We start from the raw sequence: 17,053 nt of genomic DNA, 5'->3' as shown, positions 1-17,053 counted from the left end.
CAGTGACACTTCTTGTCTTAATTGCTTTATAGTTTTCTCTATTCGATACTTCCATGATGGTATTCGATTTCTCCCCTTCCTTTCTCTCACTACCCTGTGATCTTGTGGTAGAACTTTATCTGTTATTAATTTAGCGGCACAGTAATATATCCTGTTTACTTCTGTTACATCACATGGATCTCTATGGGCAATCCTAATTACTGTGTTCATTTATTTTATCAGACTTCTTATGTTTTGGGTTTTATGGACCTTCTGCAGTCTATTTCTCTCATTGATCTTAATACTGCTATCCATATCCATTAAATCAAGCAACTCTTCTCTTAGCTCATTTACTTCCAAACTGAGGGCACATCCCTTGTGTTCCACTCCCTGCGGGCATTCTATGGAAAGCTCTAGAGCATCTTCCTGTGGCACATTCTCTTCAATTTCATCCTGTGTCATCTGTTGCTCTGTCATATGGGAACTCACTGGCATATCACTCCTCAACATTGACTGCATCAGAGTTTCCACAGTTTCCTGTTCCTTTCCTTGTTGTCTAGCTTCAAGTGAACATTTATACTGGTTTCCTGTGGAAGGCTCCAAAATATCTTGATATGGCACCTGACCAATTGCTTCCTGTTCCACTGGTTTCCTCTTAATTTATATATTGCTCTATCCTGTTGTGGTGCTTTCTGCATTCGATTTTCTACACTGAATCCTTCTCTTTGCAGCTGCTCCATAATCTCAATTTAACTTTCTTTGACTTTTCCATTACTAATCTCTTTTTCTACTTTTCCTCTTAGTCTTCTTATTTTTTTTGTATTGTAAAGTTTTCCATATCTGGATTCTTTTGCCTGTATTTCTCTTCAAATATCTTTGGTGCTGCTCTTTTTGTATTGGTTAGTTTTGCTTTCTCCTTTGTATAAATATTACACCACATTAAATCTCTTTTCCTTTCCCATGTCCGTATTTCTTCACATGCCTCCCCATCTTCTTGCTTTTCCTTGTTCTGGGGACTCACTCCATCATGCTGTGATGTAGTCTGTGTTAGACCTTCTACATTAAATCCTTCACTTTGCAGGCACTCCATAACTTCAACTTCTATTTCTTTAACTTCTGTTTTACTAATCTTCTTTTCCACATTACATCTTTGTGATATTAAGTTTTTTACTGTGAAATGTTCCATATCTGGATGCCTTTACCTGTACTTCTCTTCGAATATCTTTGAGACTGCCTTTTCTATATTAGTTAACTTGGCTTTCTCCTTTGCATAAATATTACACCATATCAAATTTCTCTTTCTTTCCCATGTCCATATTTCTTTTCTACATTTTTCAAATATCTCCAGGTTTTGTTGTTTATATTTTCGCACTTCCTCAGATGCTTGTTTTTCCAAACAGATCAAAGTTTCTTGATCTATATACTGTTTTTCAAAAATATGTTGTATTGGTGAACACAAATTTTTATTTGAAGCTTCTGACAGTTTTTCCTGCAAAGTATTTTTCTTTCCTCTAATTTCCCTCTTAATCATTTTGTATATATTGTGTCTGGAAATTCTGGGCTTTTTACATAATAGACAATACATAATTTCTTTCTTACCCTCAATAGTCCACTCTATCTTCTTTATGGCTTTTCCTTGGCCAATCAATGTTTTTGATTTTTGTGGACTACTACTTTCTTCTACAACAGGGGGGGGGGCATCCTCCCCCTGGGCCTGGCCTGGCCCCATTGTAGGAATTGTGCCTGGCCTGGCCCCATTGTAGGAATTGTAGGAATGTTTCTGTATTTTGAGGATTCTACACGGTCATTTTTTCCAGTCCTGGCACCAGTGCGCGTACCAGGATTGGGCACTTTTTTATCCTGGGTCTTGTGCACTCAGCTATCTTTTTTTGTTTTTGACCTACTTCTGTCCATGATATATGCTATATAAATACAGTCTATATATCAGTGTCGCCTTGGTGAGATTTTGTGAAAAATAGGGTCCACCTCGCGAAAGTACTCACCAAGACTTGAGGATGAATTCAGTTTCAGCACTACTACTCTCCTTTGCTTGCTGACTTTTCATCTCTCCATTAGAACCCCTTCATCTTTCCATTAAGACCCCTATCTGGTCTGGTGTGACTTCCTGGATTACCCTTTTTCCTAGCAGCTTTTCAATTTCCATAGCTGCTTGGTCCCTCTGATTGAGTGGTACACTGGGGACTCTTCTTTGAGATCTTGGAAAAAGAATAAAGGGGATATGATAACCTCTGGTAATGATCTTTTGCAGCTAGGTATCGGAAGTTATTAGTCGCCAGGCTGTCGGGTGCAGTGAAAGTCTCCCCCTGACTGTTTCCAGAGGTAAGCAATCGGGCCTCCTTTCAGGAGTGCTGGTACAGTTGTCCAGAGAAAGAGTCTCTGGAGCCCTGATTTTGCAGGCCACCTTTGCCACAGGATTGACATCTTCCATTACACCCCCCCCCCTGCCCCGGGGGGGTGCTACTGCCACGTGTGTCCTGAAAAGGCCCTTGGGACTTCTAGAACCATATCTTCCCACTCCTCTGATGCCTGGAGTAGGACCGCTGAGGAGTAGAAAAATGAATGCCCATAGCAGAAAGGGACTTTCCGTTTTTTTTCACACCTAGCTAGTGTGTCTTTGACTTTGGGACCAAACAAGGAAGATCCGTCAAAAGAAGCATTGACGAAGGAAAACATGAAAGGCTCCGCGAACTCACACAAACACATCCAGGTGTGACATCTTATGGAAATGCCTGAATCTGCTGCTCTGGTCATCCCCTCGGCTGCATGTGCAATGAATCACATGGACGAGTTCGATATAAACTCCAGGGTGACCAGCTGAGAGGCAACTTTATCCCACACCTCATCAGACACAGCTCCAGGAAGGGTATCTGACAACTCCTTAATCAGATCCCTCTGGAGTCTAGTAAAGTGTGCCATGAAATTCAAGGACCTTAGAGCGAAGGTCAATGAAACACAGACCCACTTTCCAAATCTGTCCATCATCCTAGACTCTCTGTTAGATGGGTGGACAGTGGGACTCTCATCGGCACGTTCCTTTTTGGTGGCCGCTGCCATCACCATGGCATCTACTGCTAAACCTTTTGTCCAATATTGGTCATCTTTGGGGGCTGATAAGATTTTGTCTGGTCTCCAGGGAATCGACTCTATGGAATCAGGGACCTTCTACACCCACTGCAAGATCAATTTAATGAGATCATCAGTGGGCGGGGTCACCCAGGAAGTAGATGGGTGAGCACCAAAGCCTTGCAAGTACATGGATTCCTCAGAGGATGGGTCCTTGGGCTTCCAATCACCCCTTTGTTTTCGATTTTCATGATGTCTCTAAAGGAGACATCTTCAGGGGGTGACTGGGGAGAACTCACCCCCTGATCAAAGTCTGTGTCTTCTGTGACAGATTCTTCCAGGGAATCTAGGTGCTTCCTCTTGCAGGTCTTCTTTCGGGGTGGTTCCTCAGTGGGAATCTCTGAGAAGGACTCCAAAGATGAGGGGCCCTGTACAGGGGTAACTTGCAGCTTCGATGCTCCATGTCCTGACATGGAAGATGGTGGTAGCTCTGGGCAGAAGATACAGACATATGACACTCCTATACAGAAAGGGCCAGATGACAGCCCACAGAGGCTAATGCCCTCTCCATGACTTGGAAGGCAGGCCCCCTCCGAAGAGGGATGGGAGCCCGGAACCGAGAAAGACAACCTCAGTACCAAGGTCACACTCAACTCTGAAGGACTGCCATCCGAAGCAGTAGCCAGGAAAGAGCCCGCACTGTTAGGGCTCTGAGAGCCAAGGATGACTCCAAATAAAAAAAAGGAACCAATCCGAAACTCTCGGAACTGACAGCTGAGCTGTCTCTGAGAATGGTTCAGAGGGAACCGAAGATACCACAGCAGTCCCTGGAGCTGAACAGGAAGTGCCTGTCGGATAGCCAGAATCGGGGAAATCGAAGCGGTGGCCTCTAAGCCTCCTGAGGAGGTCAGAGGAGGAAAATCCAGAGGAGTCCTAAGAGGAAAAAAAACACTCCCGAGGGGAGAGAGGTCTGAGAAGGGTTCTGTTCATTTCATCATTTTTATTTATTTATTTTTTTTACATAAGCTGCTGTCGGTACCTCTTCCAATGATAGGTATGGCTGTAATGTACAACACTGCAAGTGGCCCCAACACTTGCAACCGCTACTGCTTTCGCTCTCCTTACTGTGGCTCCCATTATGTACACATGCATCTCAGTGCTCAACACTAGCATGCGGTGCTGAGCAGTGCTACCTTTTAGCATGTGTCCGAATTGGTCTGCCATTCCGGGTTCTTTCATTTGCATATTCCATGCGTCTTACTTGCATGGGTGCTCCTACTTACATGTTATTATGCAGTAATGACCATGTGCTTGCATACTGCACTGTTTCAATCACTGCACAGTCATACTGTGTCTTAGAGCCAATGACACCCTTAACATGGGAGCTGTCCTCACTAATTTGTACTACCGTGCAATGTGCTAATGTATGAATCCCAGCCAAAAGCCCAAAAACAAGTAAGATTCCAATAAAATATTGTATTTTAAGTTAAACATAAAACTATGCTGCACCCTTAAATGCACCAGAGGGCTGTGTCCAATTAAATCTTTTAGTTAAAAACAGTAAAATATACAATTAATTCTACATTGGTTTACTCAAGCAACGGTGGTAATAAACACAATAAACACAGGTAAAACAGAACAAAATAAAGCACACAGCTGAGCAAATTAATCTTGTATAATGGACAATGTAACCTTCAGATCTCAATCAACAATAGCTAACCTTTTATGGGAGAACACCACTTAACTGGAAGCTCCCAAAAAGCAGATCATCCCTCTGCCTTAAGCTTTTTTTTAATAAACAATAAAAAGGAAACTCTTGAGACTAATTCATTTGAAACTGATAAAACATAGTTAGCTGTGATGGTGGAAAACATACAGCACCTATGGCCAGCTTCTATTGTAGTGCTTTTCTAATATGAGCAGAGGTCACAGACTTACAGGTGGACAGTATGACCATACACATTCTTTCTCAATTACTGCAATAACCATTGTTTTTTTGTAGTAAAATATAATATACACATACTGTATACTTTCAGTACTTGTGTGATTAAAAAACAGACCTGGACTGCTGACTGACTAGTGAGCTGTTACTTAACTGGTGTTTTCCTGTAACAACAGTGCACATCTGTTTTACTTCTTCAACTTATGAACACAGACAAGGGCCAAAAAATTTAGCCAGGCAACAAAAAAGAAAACTTGATTATACTCTAGCACATTATTTTTACATAGTTATTTTCTTAACTCATCTACGAGGACTTGAACTTTGCACTTTATTTGGGTGTGTGAACCATTTAAAGCCAAAGTATCAGGAAGCTACTATCAAAGGTGAATATAATCAACTATCTCTGTGGACCAATAAACTTAGAAATGTTTTAAAATATTTTGTTTTATTTATCTTTTGTTGATACATCTGTAGCGTCTTTTGATCTGATATATCAATGTTCCACTACATGCAAGTTACCCTACAAAGTAAATAAATAAATAAATAAATAAATCTAAATTTAGAAATTTTAACTGCAGTTTTCAAAACACTGGCACATTTAAAGATCCTGGAATCAAACACACCTACAAGCTTAATACACTACAAAAATAAAATAAATCTATTTTTACCTTGCTATGAAAAATCTAAGTTGGAAGAAAGATAATTACAGTAGATACTGCATTTTCTAAAGGCAAAGAAAAGTTAAAAGACCAACACAATACAGAAATCTGAAATTAGCTGTATGCAGCTTAAGCTGTAAAAATGTAATAACTAAACATATCTTTGTAGTACATGTGTGACCCTATCAACTGCATACAATCTATACTTAAGGTTGGCTGCAGAAGTTAAAACAGTCAACTTATGGATTAAAAAAGCCAAACAGGTAATAACTTAACTACAGAGTGCTTTAGTATGAAAACAATCAATGTAAACAATGTCCTTCCATACCTCTCAACAGTGCCTGATTGTCAGGGATGTTCCTGATTTTGACTTAAACTTTAGCTCCATCCATCTTAATCCCTCCTTAAAACGGTGAATTTAAGAGAAAAGGCGATTAATTACATTTAATAAATAATGACAATGATTACAGTTATTGAAATCTTTTACTTCAGAATATGTATATTAATTCACATTCTCTTATTCTATCAATGTCTCACATTACTAGTACTAATATTTTAAAAGTGTCCCTGATTATTTTTGGATTTACCCCTGATTCTGTCAAGATTTGGCCCTGACTGGTTGAGAGCTATGCTTGAAACAAGAAGTTACAGGAGTATCGACTCTATCATGCAAGGTGATGAAGTTGTGCCTATGACTCAGATGAGGGATGCTGGGAGTGAGTTGCTGATATCACCTCATCCTCCCTGACAAAAAGAAATGATTAAGTTCACAGCAACACTGACTCCTAGTGGAGAGATAAAGGTACACAGCATACAGTGTATGGGCATGGACATGCCTCTGGTTCTGCAAAACTACACCCATACTGTAATGAATGGGGACTGTTTAGGAACACACATACCCAGACAGGAAGGCATAGCAGGTCCTTATAACTGTCAGCACAAAGATCATTAGAAAAGTGGTTTAAAGCTACAAACAGAAAAACACCAATGGATGCATGGATGTAAATGATGGTCCCGTTACTAACTTTTTTTCACAAGTGGGCTGACTGACTGTTCGACGTCTGATGGCTGACCAATAATAGGATGGAAGAAGTAAAAGAAATTTACAATAACTTCAGAACATGGGGCTACGCTAACAAATACACCCCATTAACTGGCATCACAGTATGCCAGTGCCAAGAGTATAAAATCTCAAAAGTGGAAGTAATCTTACTTAAAGGTATATCAACCTGAGAGTCTGTCAAGCAATGTATGGTACTACAACTTCACCATACAAGTATTTGGATCATACCCATCACTCACTGATATTAGTTACTGCATAAGGTACTACATTCAGAAAACTATAAACAAAATATTTTCTTGTATCCAACTCCCGATCAATGCCTCTCACCACAAGACCAGACTGAGGGGCTAGCACAGTGGCATTTAGCTTGACAAAGTTCAGCCTCCCAGTCAGTTGGACAGAAGTGGCTTATACACGCATCACTGGGACTTTATAATAAACGTGTTTAATGGGAATTTGATTTTCTTTTTAGCCCTTCATAAATCACCAAACTATGTTCCATTTTGATGTGACTATTATTTTATTTAAATTGGTGAGTTTAATCTCAGATCATGAAAACAACTACTATATACAAAATTTCTTCTTTGCCTTGTTACTTATTTTCTAATATGCAGTAATTACTTTATTAATTTCTATTTTACGTACTTATTTGCAAAGTACTTATTTGAGAAGCATTTTAATAAAAATAAAGCTGAATCTGAAAAGTACATAAGAAAAAATTTGCACAAAAACAGGGAAATCATGCAAACTCCACAATGGCAACCACAGACTCGAAATGACCCACAGACCCTGAGCATGAGAGGCAACCACAGTCTTACCCCAATTAATACTTGTTTCTGGGAACACACTCTCAAAGCACATGCTGTTAACTCCAGTTCTGCAGTTGTGCCAAATCCAGGGATGTGGAGTATTATTACAGCAAAATTCTGTTACAGTAATACAGCATGTACGTCTGAATGGGGGAGTCTTCAGTTTCATTTATGGTACAGGTGTCACATTGCACCTATATCAAGTGAAAGAAATGACTGTTAGCCTCCCCAGTTATCAAAAAACGATCTTCGGCTTCCCATAAAAACCCACTTTACTTCGAAAGTAACAGCTTTAGCAGATCATGAAACAAAGGAATGCAAACTAACTTCTTGTTCACAAATGATCTAGAGTATAACTCATAAAAACTACTGGTGCAGCACAGGAAAACGTCATTTTTTAATGAACCCACATGGGAGACTTTACCACCTCACTTCCTCTTACTTGTATATAAAAACAACTGATACACAACAGCGTGAAAAGGAAAAAAAAATCCTTAGGCATTGCACAGCAGTCATGTACAAACAGTGATGATGAAAAGCCAATTTTATAATAAAGACACATAACCAACTATAAAATCAAAGAAATGTGATCTGGCAGTCGAAACAAAAAAAAATGATAACCTATCAGTGGAATTGAAAATAGCAATGCTTTGACTGTGAAGAACTAGCAGTAATTTGTTTGGTCTACAAAAGTACCATCACCATAAATGCAAATGAAAAGTCTTTCGACACCATCCCCCACTCTGGAATTATACATAAACTCACTAAACTAGGTATAAATCCCTATGTCATAAGATGGGTTGCCAACTGGCTCACTGACAGAACCCACACTGTGAAAGTAGCAGACTCCAAATCTGACTTCAGAACAGTGACAAGTGGAGTATCACAGGGTTCAGTCCAGGGTCCTCTCCTGTTTGGTATCTACTTCTCTGAGTACAGACTAACACAGAAGGTCTTTGGCTAATGAAGTTCACAGATGACTGCAAACTAGGAGCCATAATTAAAACTCCTAACGATGTGGACATCCTACAAAAGGGCCTCGCTGAGACAGATGCCTGGTGTCAAAGCCATGGCCTCAAGCTCAATGCCAAAAAGTACACTGTCATCCCCTTTGGTAAAAACTCTGTACCCATGAACTACAACATAGGTGGTAGTATACTTAACACTGAAAGTGTGATAAGAGACCTTGGGACACAGGTGGACAGTACTCTCTCCTTTGATAATCAAATCGCCACAGTAGTCAGGAAATCCTTCTACGTGGCACACTTAATCACAAAAGGTTTCTCATCCAGAAAAAAAGAGGTCATTGTTCCCCTCTACTCGTCACTTATTAGACCCATTATAGAGTAAAACACCCCATTTGGTATGTACCTCACAAGACATCTACAACAACTGGAAAGGCCACAGAAATACCTCACAAAGAGGATTACCGGCCTCAAACAGATGCCCTACGCAGACCGTCTCAAAAAACTCCAGCTTTACTCCGTCGCATATCACCTACTCAGAGGTGATCTCTGCCTAACATACAAAACTATGTCAAACCCAGAGCTGTTGGATGCTCCACTAAAAAAACCTTGTCACCACAATAGACAGAACATGCCGGAGGGATAGATTCCTGTCCCAGAGGCTTCGCATACTCTGGAATAAACTACCTATCTATATCAAACAAAGCTTCTCTTTAGCACTCCAAGAAAAATCTTGATGATTGGATGGGAGATAGGAAATTCACCCCGGGGATCACCTCTGTGGCTCTGTTCGACAGTGGCACAGGAAAATAATTTTCTTGGGTGGCAAAAGCCAGGGTACCTTTTTGGCTGGGCTTGTATAGGCCCCAGGGCCAATAGCCTAGTACCTACCTATGAATCTATGAACCTAAAATCTGTCATAGCAAATCATCCTGTTGTTTCTGATTTACACTCAATTAATATATTCAGTTACTTCTCCTTCTACGTTCAGAGAGCCCACACCAGAAACATTACCTACAAAACCAACATATCAAATACACAGTTTTCAGACTTTCTTCAGTCTTCCTTGAAACAGGTTAGCATTTCTGCAAAGAGGTTCTTCTCACCACTTAATATATACAATGAGTAAGGACAAAATGAACATCAATAATGGCAGACGTGATCTCTAGCTGAAGTCTTGACATGACGCTCCTCCAGTGACAGAAGACAGGAATGAGTAATTACACCAACTGCAATCCAAAAATATTAAATGTACTTTAAAGCAAAAGCAATAAAACACTCTAGGATTTGTCACTCAGGCATTTTATAATCAAGTGAAAAGGCTCTTATGCCAATAGCCTAGTGACTACCTATGAACCTATAAGTAATGATGATTACTAAGCACTTAATGGCAGTGATTATTAAGATAATTGACAGGGTTTAGACATGTGCCTGCTTGTAGTTATGCTACTGCTGTGCCATAATTACCTGCTTGTTCTTGAGTTTTCTGATCTGCTGTTCTACCATTGTAATTTCTCGATCCACACGTTCCATGTTCTGAATAAGCTCCTCCTTAGAAAGTCTTGATGGTAAGACATCTGTTTCCCCTTCCTGCTGCGCTGGACTCACAGGTGAAACTGGCTCAATCTTGCTACCTACCAAATGTTCCTACAAACACAAGTAAAGAAATTACTGACACTTATCAGCAAAGTCCCATGTAACATAAGTTCAGATTTTCTAATAATGTTTTTTTTTACAACATTAACAAAGAAAAAGTTACATGATCTACTTTCATAATGATGCACAGTTGAAAGCATTTTTTGTAGCACAGCCATAAATTCTGTCACAGGTTTCCACATATGGTACCGGATTTCCAGCAGTTCTAATCAGGAGATGTGCTGCAGAATGTTACCATCCTACCAGATAAGTAAGTCTCCTGAAAGGGTGCATACGGCAAGTGGAAAGAACTCTACAGTTCTGCAGCAAGACACACTCTCAAAGATCAAACTGGATGGTGAGTGCATCAGCCAACAGTTTTGTATTATCCTAAGTTGTCTCTTCCAACAAATTCATACACCACAATATCCAATTCAGCAGACTGAAGAAAACACAAGGTCAGCCCAGGTCCATGCTGCAACAGAATGGATGCCTTCCACTGACAGGTTTCTATGGAAAGCTAATGAAGTAGCAAAAGTCCTCAGAGAATGAGTCTTTTGCCATAACTTTAAAGATTTACATTATTTTTGACAAATATAAGTAATGGCATTTTATAATCTGCAAAGGAATAGCATAAACTAAACACAGCAAGCATTTATAAAGGTCAAATGCTATCTTGCACTTGACCTGAAATTCTGGGAAAGTGGTCAATAACATGAGAAGGGCAACTGGCAAACAGAAATTAAGACAGTGATTCTACAAGGGACTCTGGCCAATGCAGAACAGAGAATGGAAGTCTTTATGAGCGATTTGCTTGCCACAAACTATAATTTTTCACTTTACCCATAAATTTGGAATCACAGTCACAATCAGACATTTATTGCAATAGTCAGAAGACAATTCCCCATCTTTTTCTTCTTTCGGCTTTTCCTGGTTAGGGGTCACCACAGCGGATCACCTGTCTGCTCATGACTGGCAGTAGAGTTTTACGGTGTTGAGTTATCAGCCCGGCACCCAACCTTCCACGGAAGGCACACACATGCACACACTCACAACTAGGGCCAATTTTAGAGTGTCCAATCCACCTACAGCATGTGAGGTACTTATTTGGTTACTGGAATGGTGACAATAGTAGCACACCCTGTTAGTAATGGTGTATGGCAAAAAAGATCTGAAGATAGCATCAGCCGACATCCATCTTATACTAGCAACATTGTTATTTGCAGTGAGAGGGAGTCAGACAAAGTCTTGGAGTGAACAAGGAGTTCAACAGGAACAGCTGAACAGAAGAAGGTGGGGCAGCTAGTTGGTCTACATACGGGCAAATATCCCAAGCAGTAAGGACTGCAACAGTGAACATTACATAGACCATCTAATGCTACACTGAACAACAAATGTTCCTACCTTGATAAAAGAAAATTGAATTTCTACTTATGAGTGGTAATAGTTACGTTGCTTTGTGAAATTAGACACTGAACAATGCATCATAATGGTCATTATATGGCATTTTTGTTAGTATTCAAACATTTCGATCTAATGTATATGAGCATGGTATCCTATATTCTAAATACAAAGGAATTACCAATTATTAGCAGCATAAATATTCTTGGAATATTTCAGACCTGTATCTAAACATTTGAGTCAAAGTATGCAGTAGCCATTTAATACCTATTAATAAGGAGATATTTTACGGTTCTCTGTATGTGTACTAAGTTTGGGGAACAGTTCATGAATATGACGGACAGTGCCTATGGCAGTTTGGCAAATTAGCAGCACAGATGGTTATGAACACTATATGCGTTTACTTGTTTCCACTACTCTCTATTTATAAACTGGTCAGTAATGGGCAAATCACTTAATTTGAGCCAAGGAGTTCAGGTTCAACCAAAAGGGAATAAAGTTATGTACTCATCGTAATGTTCCACTGTGTTGTCCATTTTTATTCTTCCTCAACTAATGGGTTCAGATCTAATCCTCAGATCCGACTTGGCTGTTAAACTAGCTTGTGGCTTCCCAACAATTTATTTATTTATTTTACATTTGTTTACCGGGAAAGTCCGACTGGAACTAGGTCTGTTTACAGCGGAGGCCCGGGGAGAAAAGCTCCACACCAAACAATTTTATACAGTGGTATATATACAATCAAAAGATGTTTCATACAATAGTTTGTTCCAGGCAGGCTTACTTTACACATAGTGGACCCTGGATGTCAGTAATTGGGGGAGAAAAACACACATTGACTGATACAATCAAAGAGACATCTCACAAGACATAATAATAGCAAATAGTAGGCCCTGTTATGGGAGTTTCTGGGTGCTGTGTATTAGACATAGTAAGCAGTGAGAGAGAGGAGAGTAGCGAGAATTGGTGGAGAGCAGGAAAGCATTTATGTAATCCAAGGACAGAGCCAGGACTGCAAGAGGTGTGGCTTAAGTGATTTTTTGAACAGTGAGATAGATGTTGATGAAGCGATATTTTGGGGGAGGTTATTCCATTCCTTAGCGATGGTATGAGAGAAAAGAGCTTTCCCTGCAGTGTTGTTGGCTTTGGATATACAGAGCAGGGTCTTGTTGGATGAGCGCAGAGGACGGTTTGCTGAGTATTGGTTTAGTAGTTGGTTTAGGGCTGGAGTTTTGTGGGGATTCTTTAGTATGTTGAAGGTGAGCACTAGTTGGTAGTACCTAATTAGCTGAGGGAGTTCTAACCATTTTAGTTCCTTTAGGGCAAGACTGTGATGACTTCTAAAAGTGGAGTTATTGGCGAATTTTGCAATTTTATTGTAACATGATTCTAGTTTGTCTAAGTTTGTTTTCTTGATGTGAATTAGGATTGGTGAAGCATATAGTAGGGTAGACAAGAGGTGAGTTTGGGCTAGGGTGATTCATGCTTGGTCTGATAGGAATTGTTTGCGTTTGTATAAAGTTCCTAATTTTTTATGTACCTTTTTAATGGTTTGAGAGATATGGACATTAAAGTGAAGATTCTTATCTATTTCAACATCAAGAAGCTTAGTATGGGGGAAGGGAGAGATTGTGGTGCCATTTTTGGAGGTGATGGTGAAGAAAGGAGGTGTGGTTTTGGATTTGTTGGGGGTGAAAAGAAGTAATTTGGTCTTCTTGGGGTTTAGAATAAGTTGGACATCAGTAATCCATTTTTCCACGGAGCAGAAGGATTCTTGGGTAAGCTTTTGAAGAGTGGTTATGGTTGGGGCTAAGCAGATTAGAGTTGAGTCATCTGCGTACTGTGTAAGTGATGCATGCAGGGTGGAGGTATTTAGTTCGTTGATGAAAATGGTAAATAATAGAGGACCCAGTATTGATCCTTGTGGAACGCCTGTGGTAGTTGATAGTAGCGGTGATAGTACACCTTGCCATTTGACTGATTGTTTTCTATCAGAGATATAGTTTTTGAACCAGGAAGTAGCGGAGGGGGCAAAGGACATGGTGGTTAGAGTGTCTAAAAGTAGGTTATGTGAGACCACGTCAAATGCTTTAGATAGATCTAAGAATATGGCTGATATGAAGTTGTTGTTGTTTCTAAGTTGCTTAACCTGGTTGGTAAAGGAGAGAAAAGCAGTAGTTGTACTATGGTTTGGGCGGAAGCCATGCTGTGTGAGGGAGAGGAGATTATGTGAGGTTAAGAAGTGCATCATCTGGGTGTGAATACATTTCTCCAGGAGCTTGGAAAGGGGGGATAGGATAGCAATGGGGCGGTAGTTTGATAGCTTATAGGAGTTGCCTCCTTTGTGTAGGGGAATGATGTATGACACTTTCCATAGTTGGGGGATGTAAGTTTCTTGTATGGAGCGGTTTATAAGAAGTGAGACAGGGTAGGCTATGGACTTTGCAGCTAATTTTACGAAAGTAGTGAGTAGACCATCTTCTGTGAGAGTGGTGGGTTTTAGTTTTGAGAGTAATTTTTTTAACTGTGGAGGTTGGTATGGGTGAGAGTGTAAAGGGGGGTATACCATTGTGATCTATATCTGGGGTGAATATAGAATTATTATTGGATAGCTGGGTAGATGAGAGAATAGATTCTGTGAAGTGATGGTTAAATTGAGAAGCTATGCTGTCATTATCATTATTGGTACCTCTTGCTCCTTCTCTGCCCATAATGCATCACCTCTAACATCTCTCAGATCGTCTTTGCAGCTTGACAGGAAGACTATAATGATATGCCATAACTGGAGTTCAACATAAAGGACATTGGTGTCCTTGAACTGTTTCATTCCTCCAGAAATCAGTCATGAGAAATGGTGGGGGGTTGGTGAGTAGGGAGATGAGGAAGAATGAAAATGGATAACACAGACTACACAGATGGAATGTTACGGTGAGTACATAAATTTTTTATCTGACGTTGTCAATTTTCATTTATTCCTAGGTTCATAGGTGTGTATTAGGCTAATGGCCCTGGAGCCTTTACAAGCCTAGCTCATAGGATTATCCTGGCATCGTGCCACCCAACCTTAGTTCCCAGTAACTCTGTCAAGTAAAGCCACTGGAGTGATCCCTCGGGTGAATTTTTCTTAACTAATGGGATAGATTCCCAGCTACCTAAAATCCTGGGTGGACTCTAAGGAAGGATACCTGGGTGGACTCTAAGGAAGGATATTCCTGAGTATGATTGAGCCAAAGACTGGTCTTCCCCTTGAGGCCAGATTTCATTTGTAATGAGTGATAAAGGTATGAGAATTTGACCAAGTTGCAGCCGCAACTATATCATCCACAGAAGTTCTAGACTGGAAAACAGCAGAAGTTGCCATAGATATGGTTGAGTGAGCCTTTAAGTGCTTTGGTAAGGGGAGTTTCAATTTATTATAGATAAATGAAATGCAATTTTTCAACTATCTAGATAGTTACCTTTGTAAATGATTTGCCCAGTTTATTATGTGAAAAAGAACATAGTTGATTTGTCTTTCTATTCTCTTTTGCTCTGTGTAGATAGAAACACAATTGTCTACGAACTTTCAATAAGTGCAGCATATATTCCCCTTTATTAGTAAATTCTGGAAAAAAATTCAGGCAAATTAACAGGATTGGTTGATGGTGGACTCTGGCACCACCTTAGGAAGGAAGAAAGGAAGCATTGATACATAACGTGACCCTATCCTTATGAAAAATTAGATATGAAGGCTTAGAAGATAACTCTTGAATTTCTGAACTTCTTCTAGCAGATGTAACTACAACTAAAAAGATAGTTTTCCAGGTCAAAAATTTTAGATCACACTTTGCTGCAGGTTCAAAGGAAGAATGAATTAAGGCTTGCAGTACCAAATTTAAATCCAGTGATGACATGGGGTCCTTATAAAGGGGTCTTAGCAAAAGAGTATGTCTTAAAAAGGCCTTGCACAGTTTACAGGAAGCCAGTGAAGAATTTTGAAATCCTGCACGAAAGTTAGAGATTGCTGCAAGTTGAACTTTAATAGTTGGTTAACTATTACCCTCATTAAATAAACTTGCTAAAAATTCTAGAACAGATTGAACTGGAGCTCAAAAGGAGTCTATCTGATTTTGCTTTGTTCAGTAAACAAACCTTTTCCATTTACTCCTGTAAAGTTTCCTAGTAGAAGGTTTATGGGAAGATAAAAGTATGGAATGGACAGGGGAAGATAGCATTGGCTGTCTGGCTATTAAAGGAATTAGAGAAACCATGTTGTTAGTTCGAGATTTGAGATATCTGGGTGAATCATGCCTGTCGGGTGAGACAGTAGGTCTGGAATTGTATCCAGAATCCAAAGTGCAGGCCAAAGGAAGAGAAACCAAATCTATTGAGGCCAGTGAGGTGCAATGAGGATGACTTTGCTCTTCAACCAGGCACCTTTCTGAAGGAATTTTGGAAATAGGGGAGTTAGAGGATAAGCATACAGAAGTCCAGGGGGGGCAATTGTGGAGTAGAGCATCCCTCTGTGATTACCCCAGTGGGGGAGATAATGGCAAAGAAACTGCTGCACTTGTTTAGAGGAGATGCAAAAAGATTGCAGCAAGGCTGGCCCCACTTACTGAAAATCATTTCTGTCACTTTGTTGTTGAGAGAACACTCATGAGGTAGTTGGATGGACCTGATCAGTTTGTCTGCTATCATGTAGGACTTCCCTGGAATATGCATTGCTATTAGAAAGTGATTGGAAGATATCACCTATTGCCACACTCTGAGGGCTTCTCGATACAGGGAGTACGATGTGGTTCCCCCTTGCTTATTGATGTACCAAACTACTAACATATTGTCTGTATGGACTGCGACTGTCCTAAGAGACAGAGAGTCTTGGAATGCCTGCAATGCCAAAAGCACTGCTCTCATCTCCAGAACATTGACATGCAAATTGACCTCTACAGGGGACCAAGTTCCTTGGACTGTTTTCCCCAGAAAATGCCCCCCCCACCCAATCAGGGAAGTGTCCATGGTCACTATGGCCTTGGGATGAGGAAGGATGAAAAGGTGACCTTGTAACACCTGTTGTGACTGCATCCACCAGCAAGGATACCATTTGGATAACTGAGTAATTCTTATCTTCGCTGACATGGGTTGGGAAAGCATCAACCATTGTGTCACTAGCATCCATTGTAGAATCCTTGTGTGGAATCTTGCTAAAGGGACTACAACTATTGCCACTGACATTGATCCCAGGGCTTGCAGAATCAAGCGGGCTGAAATTCTGGTACTGCAAATTATTTTCCTGACCTGCATCCTTACCATTTGCACTTGATAGAGGAAGAGAAGCTACCATAGACACTGTGCTGAACACCGCTCCTATGACTTCTAAGGTGTGGGTTGGTTGTAAATGAGACTTGTTAAAATGTATGGTTATTCTGAGATGTGAACAAGTCTGCAGCACCTGATCTCATGCTTGTATCAGTTGATGCCTGTTTGAGGTGGTAATGAGCCAGTCATCGTCTAAATATGGAAATACCCAGAATCTT

At 40.2% G+C, this 17,053-nt stretch overlaps 1 protein-coding gene across 5 annotated transcripts in view; it reads right to left on the bottom strand.

Annotated features, from left to right (window-relative positions):
- Positions 1 to 17,053, bottom strand: part of NCOR2 (nuclear receptor corepressor 2) — a 3,277,114-nt gene that overhangs the window by 1,911,527 nt on the left and 1,348,534 nt on the right. For all 5 annotated transcript variants that reach the window (XM_044068530.1, XM_044068534.1, XM_044068533.1 and 2 more), the window contains exon 6: positions 9,969 to 10,148. In XM_044068530.1, the coding sequence (XP_043924465.1) occupies positions 9,969 to 10,148 (180 nt within the window). The remainder of the gene's footprint in view (positions 1 to 9,968; positions 10,149 to 17,053) is intronic.

Source organism: Protopterus annectens, chromosome 4.part0, assembly GCF_019279795.1.
Source record: "Protopterus annectens isolate FY-2018-M chromosome 4.part0, PAN1.0, whole genome shotgun sequence".
Taxonomy (NCBI): domain Eukaryota; kingdom Metazoa; phylum Chordata; order Ceratodontiformes; family Protopteridae; genus Protopterus; species Protopterus annectens.
The sequence above is the reverse complement of the archived record's forward strand: the minus strand, read 5'-3'. Positions and strand labels throughout refer to the sequence as shown.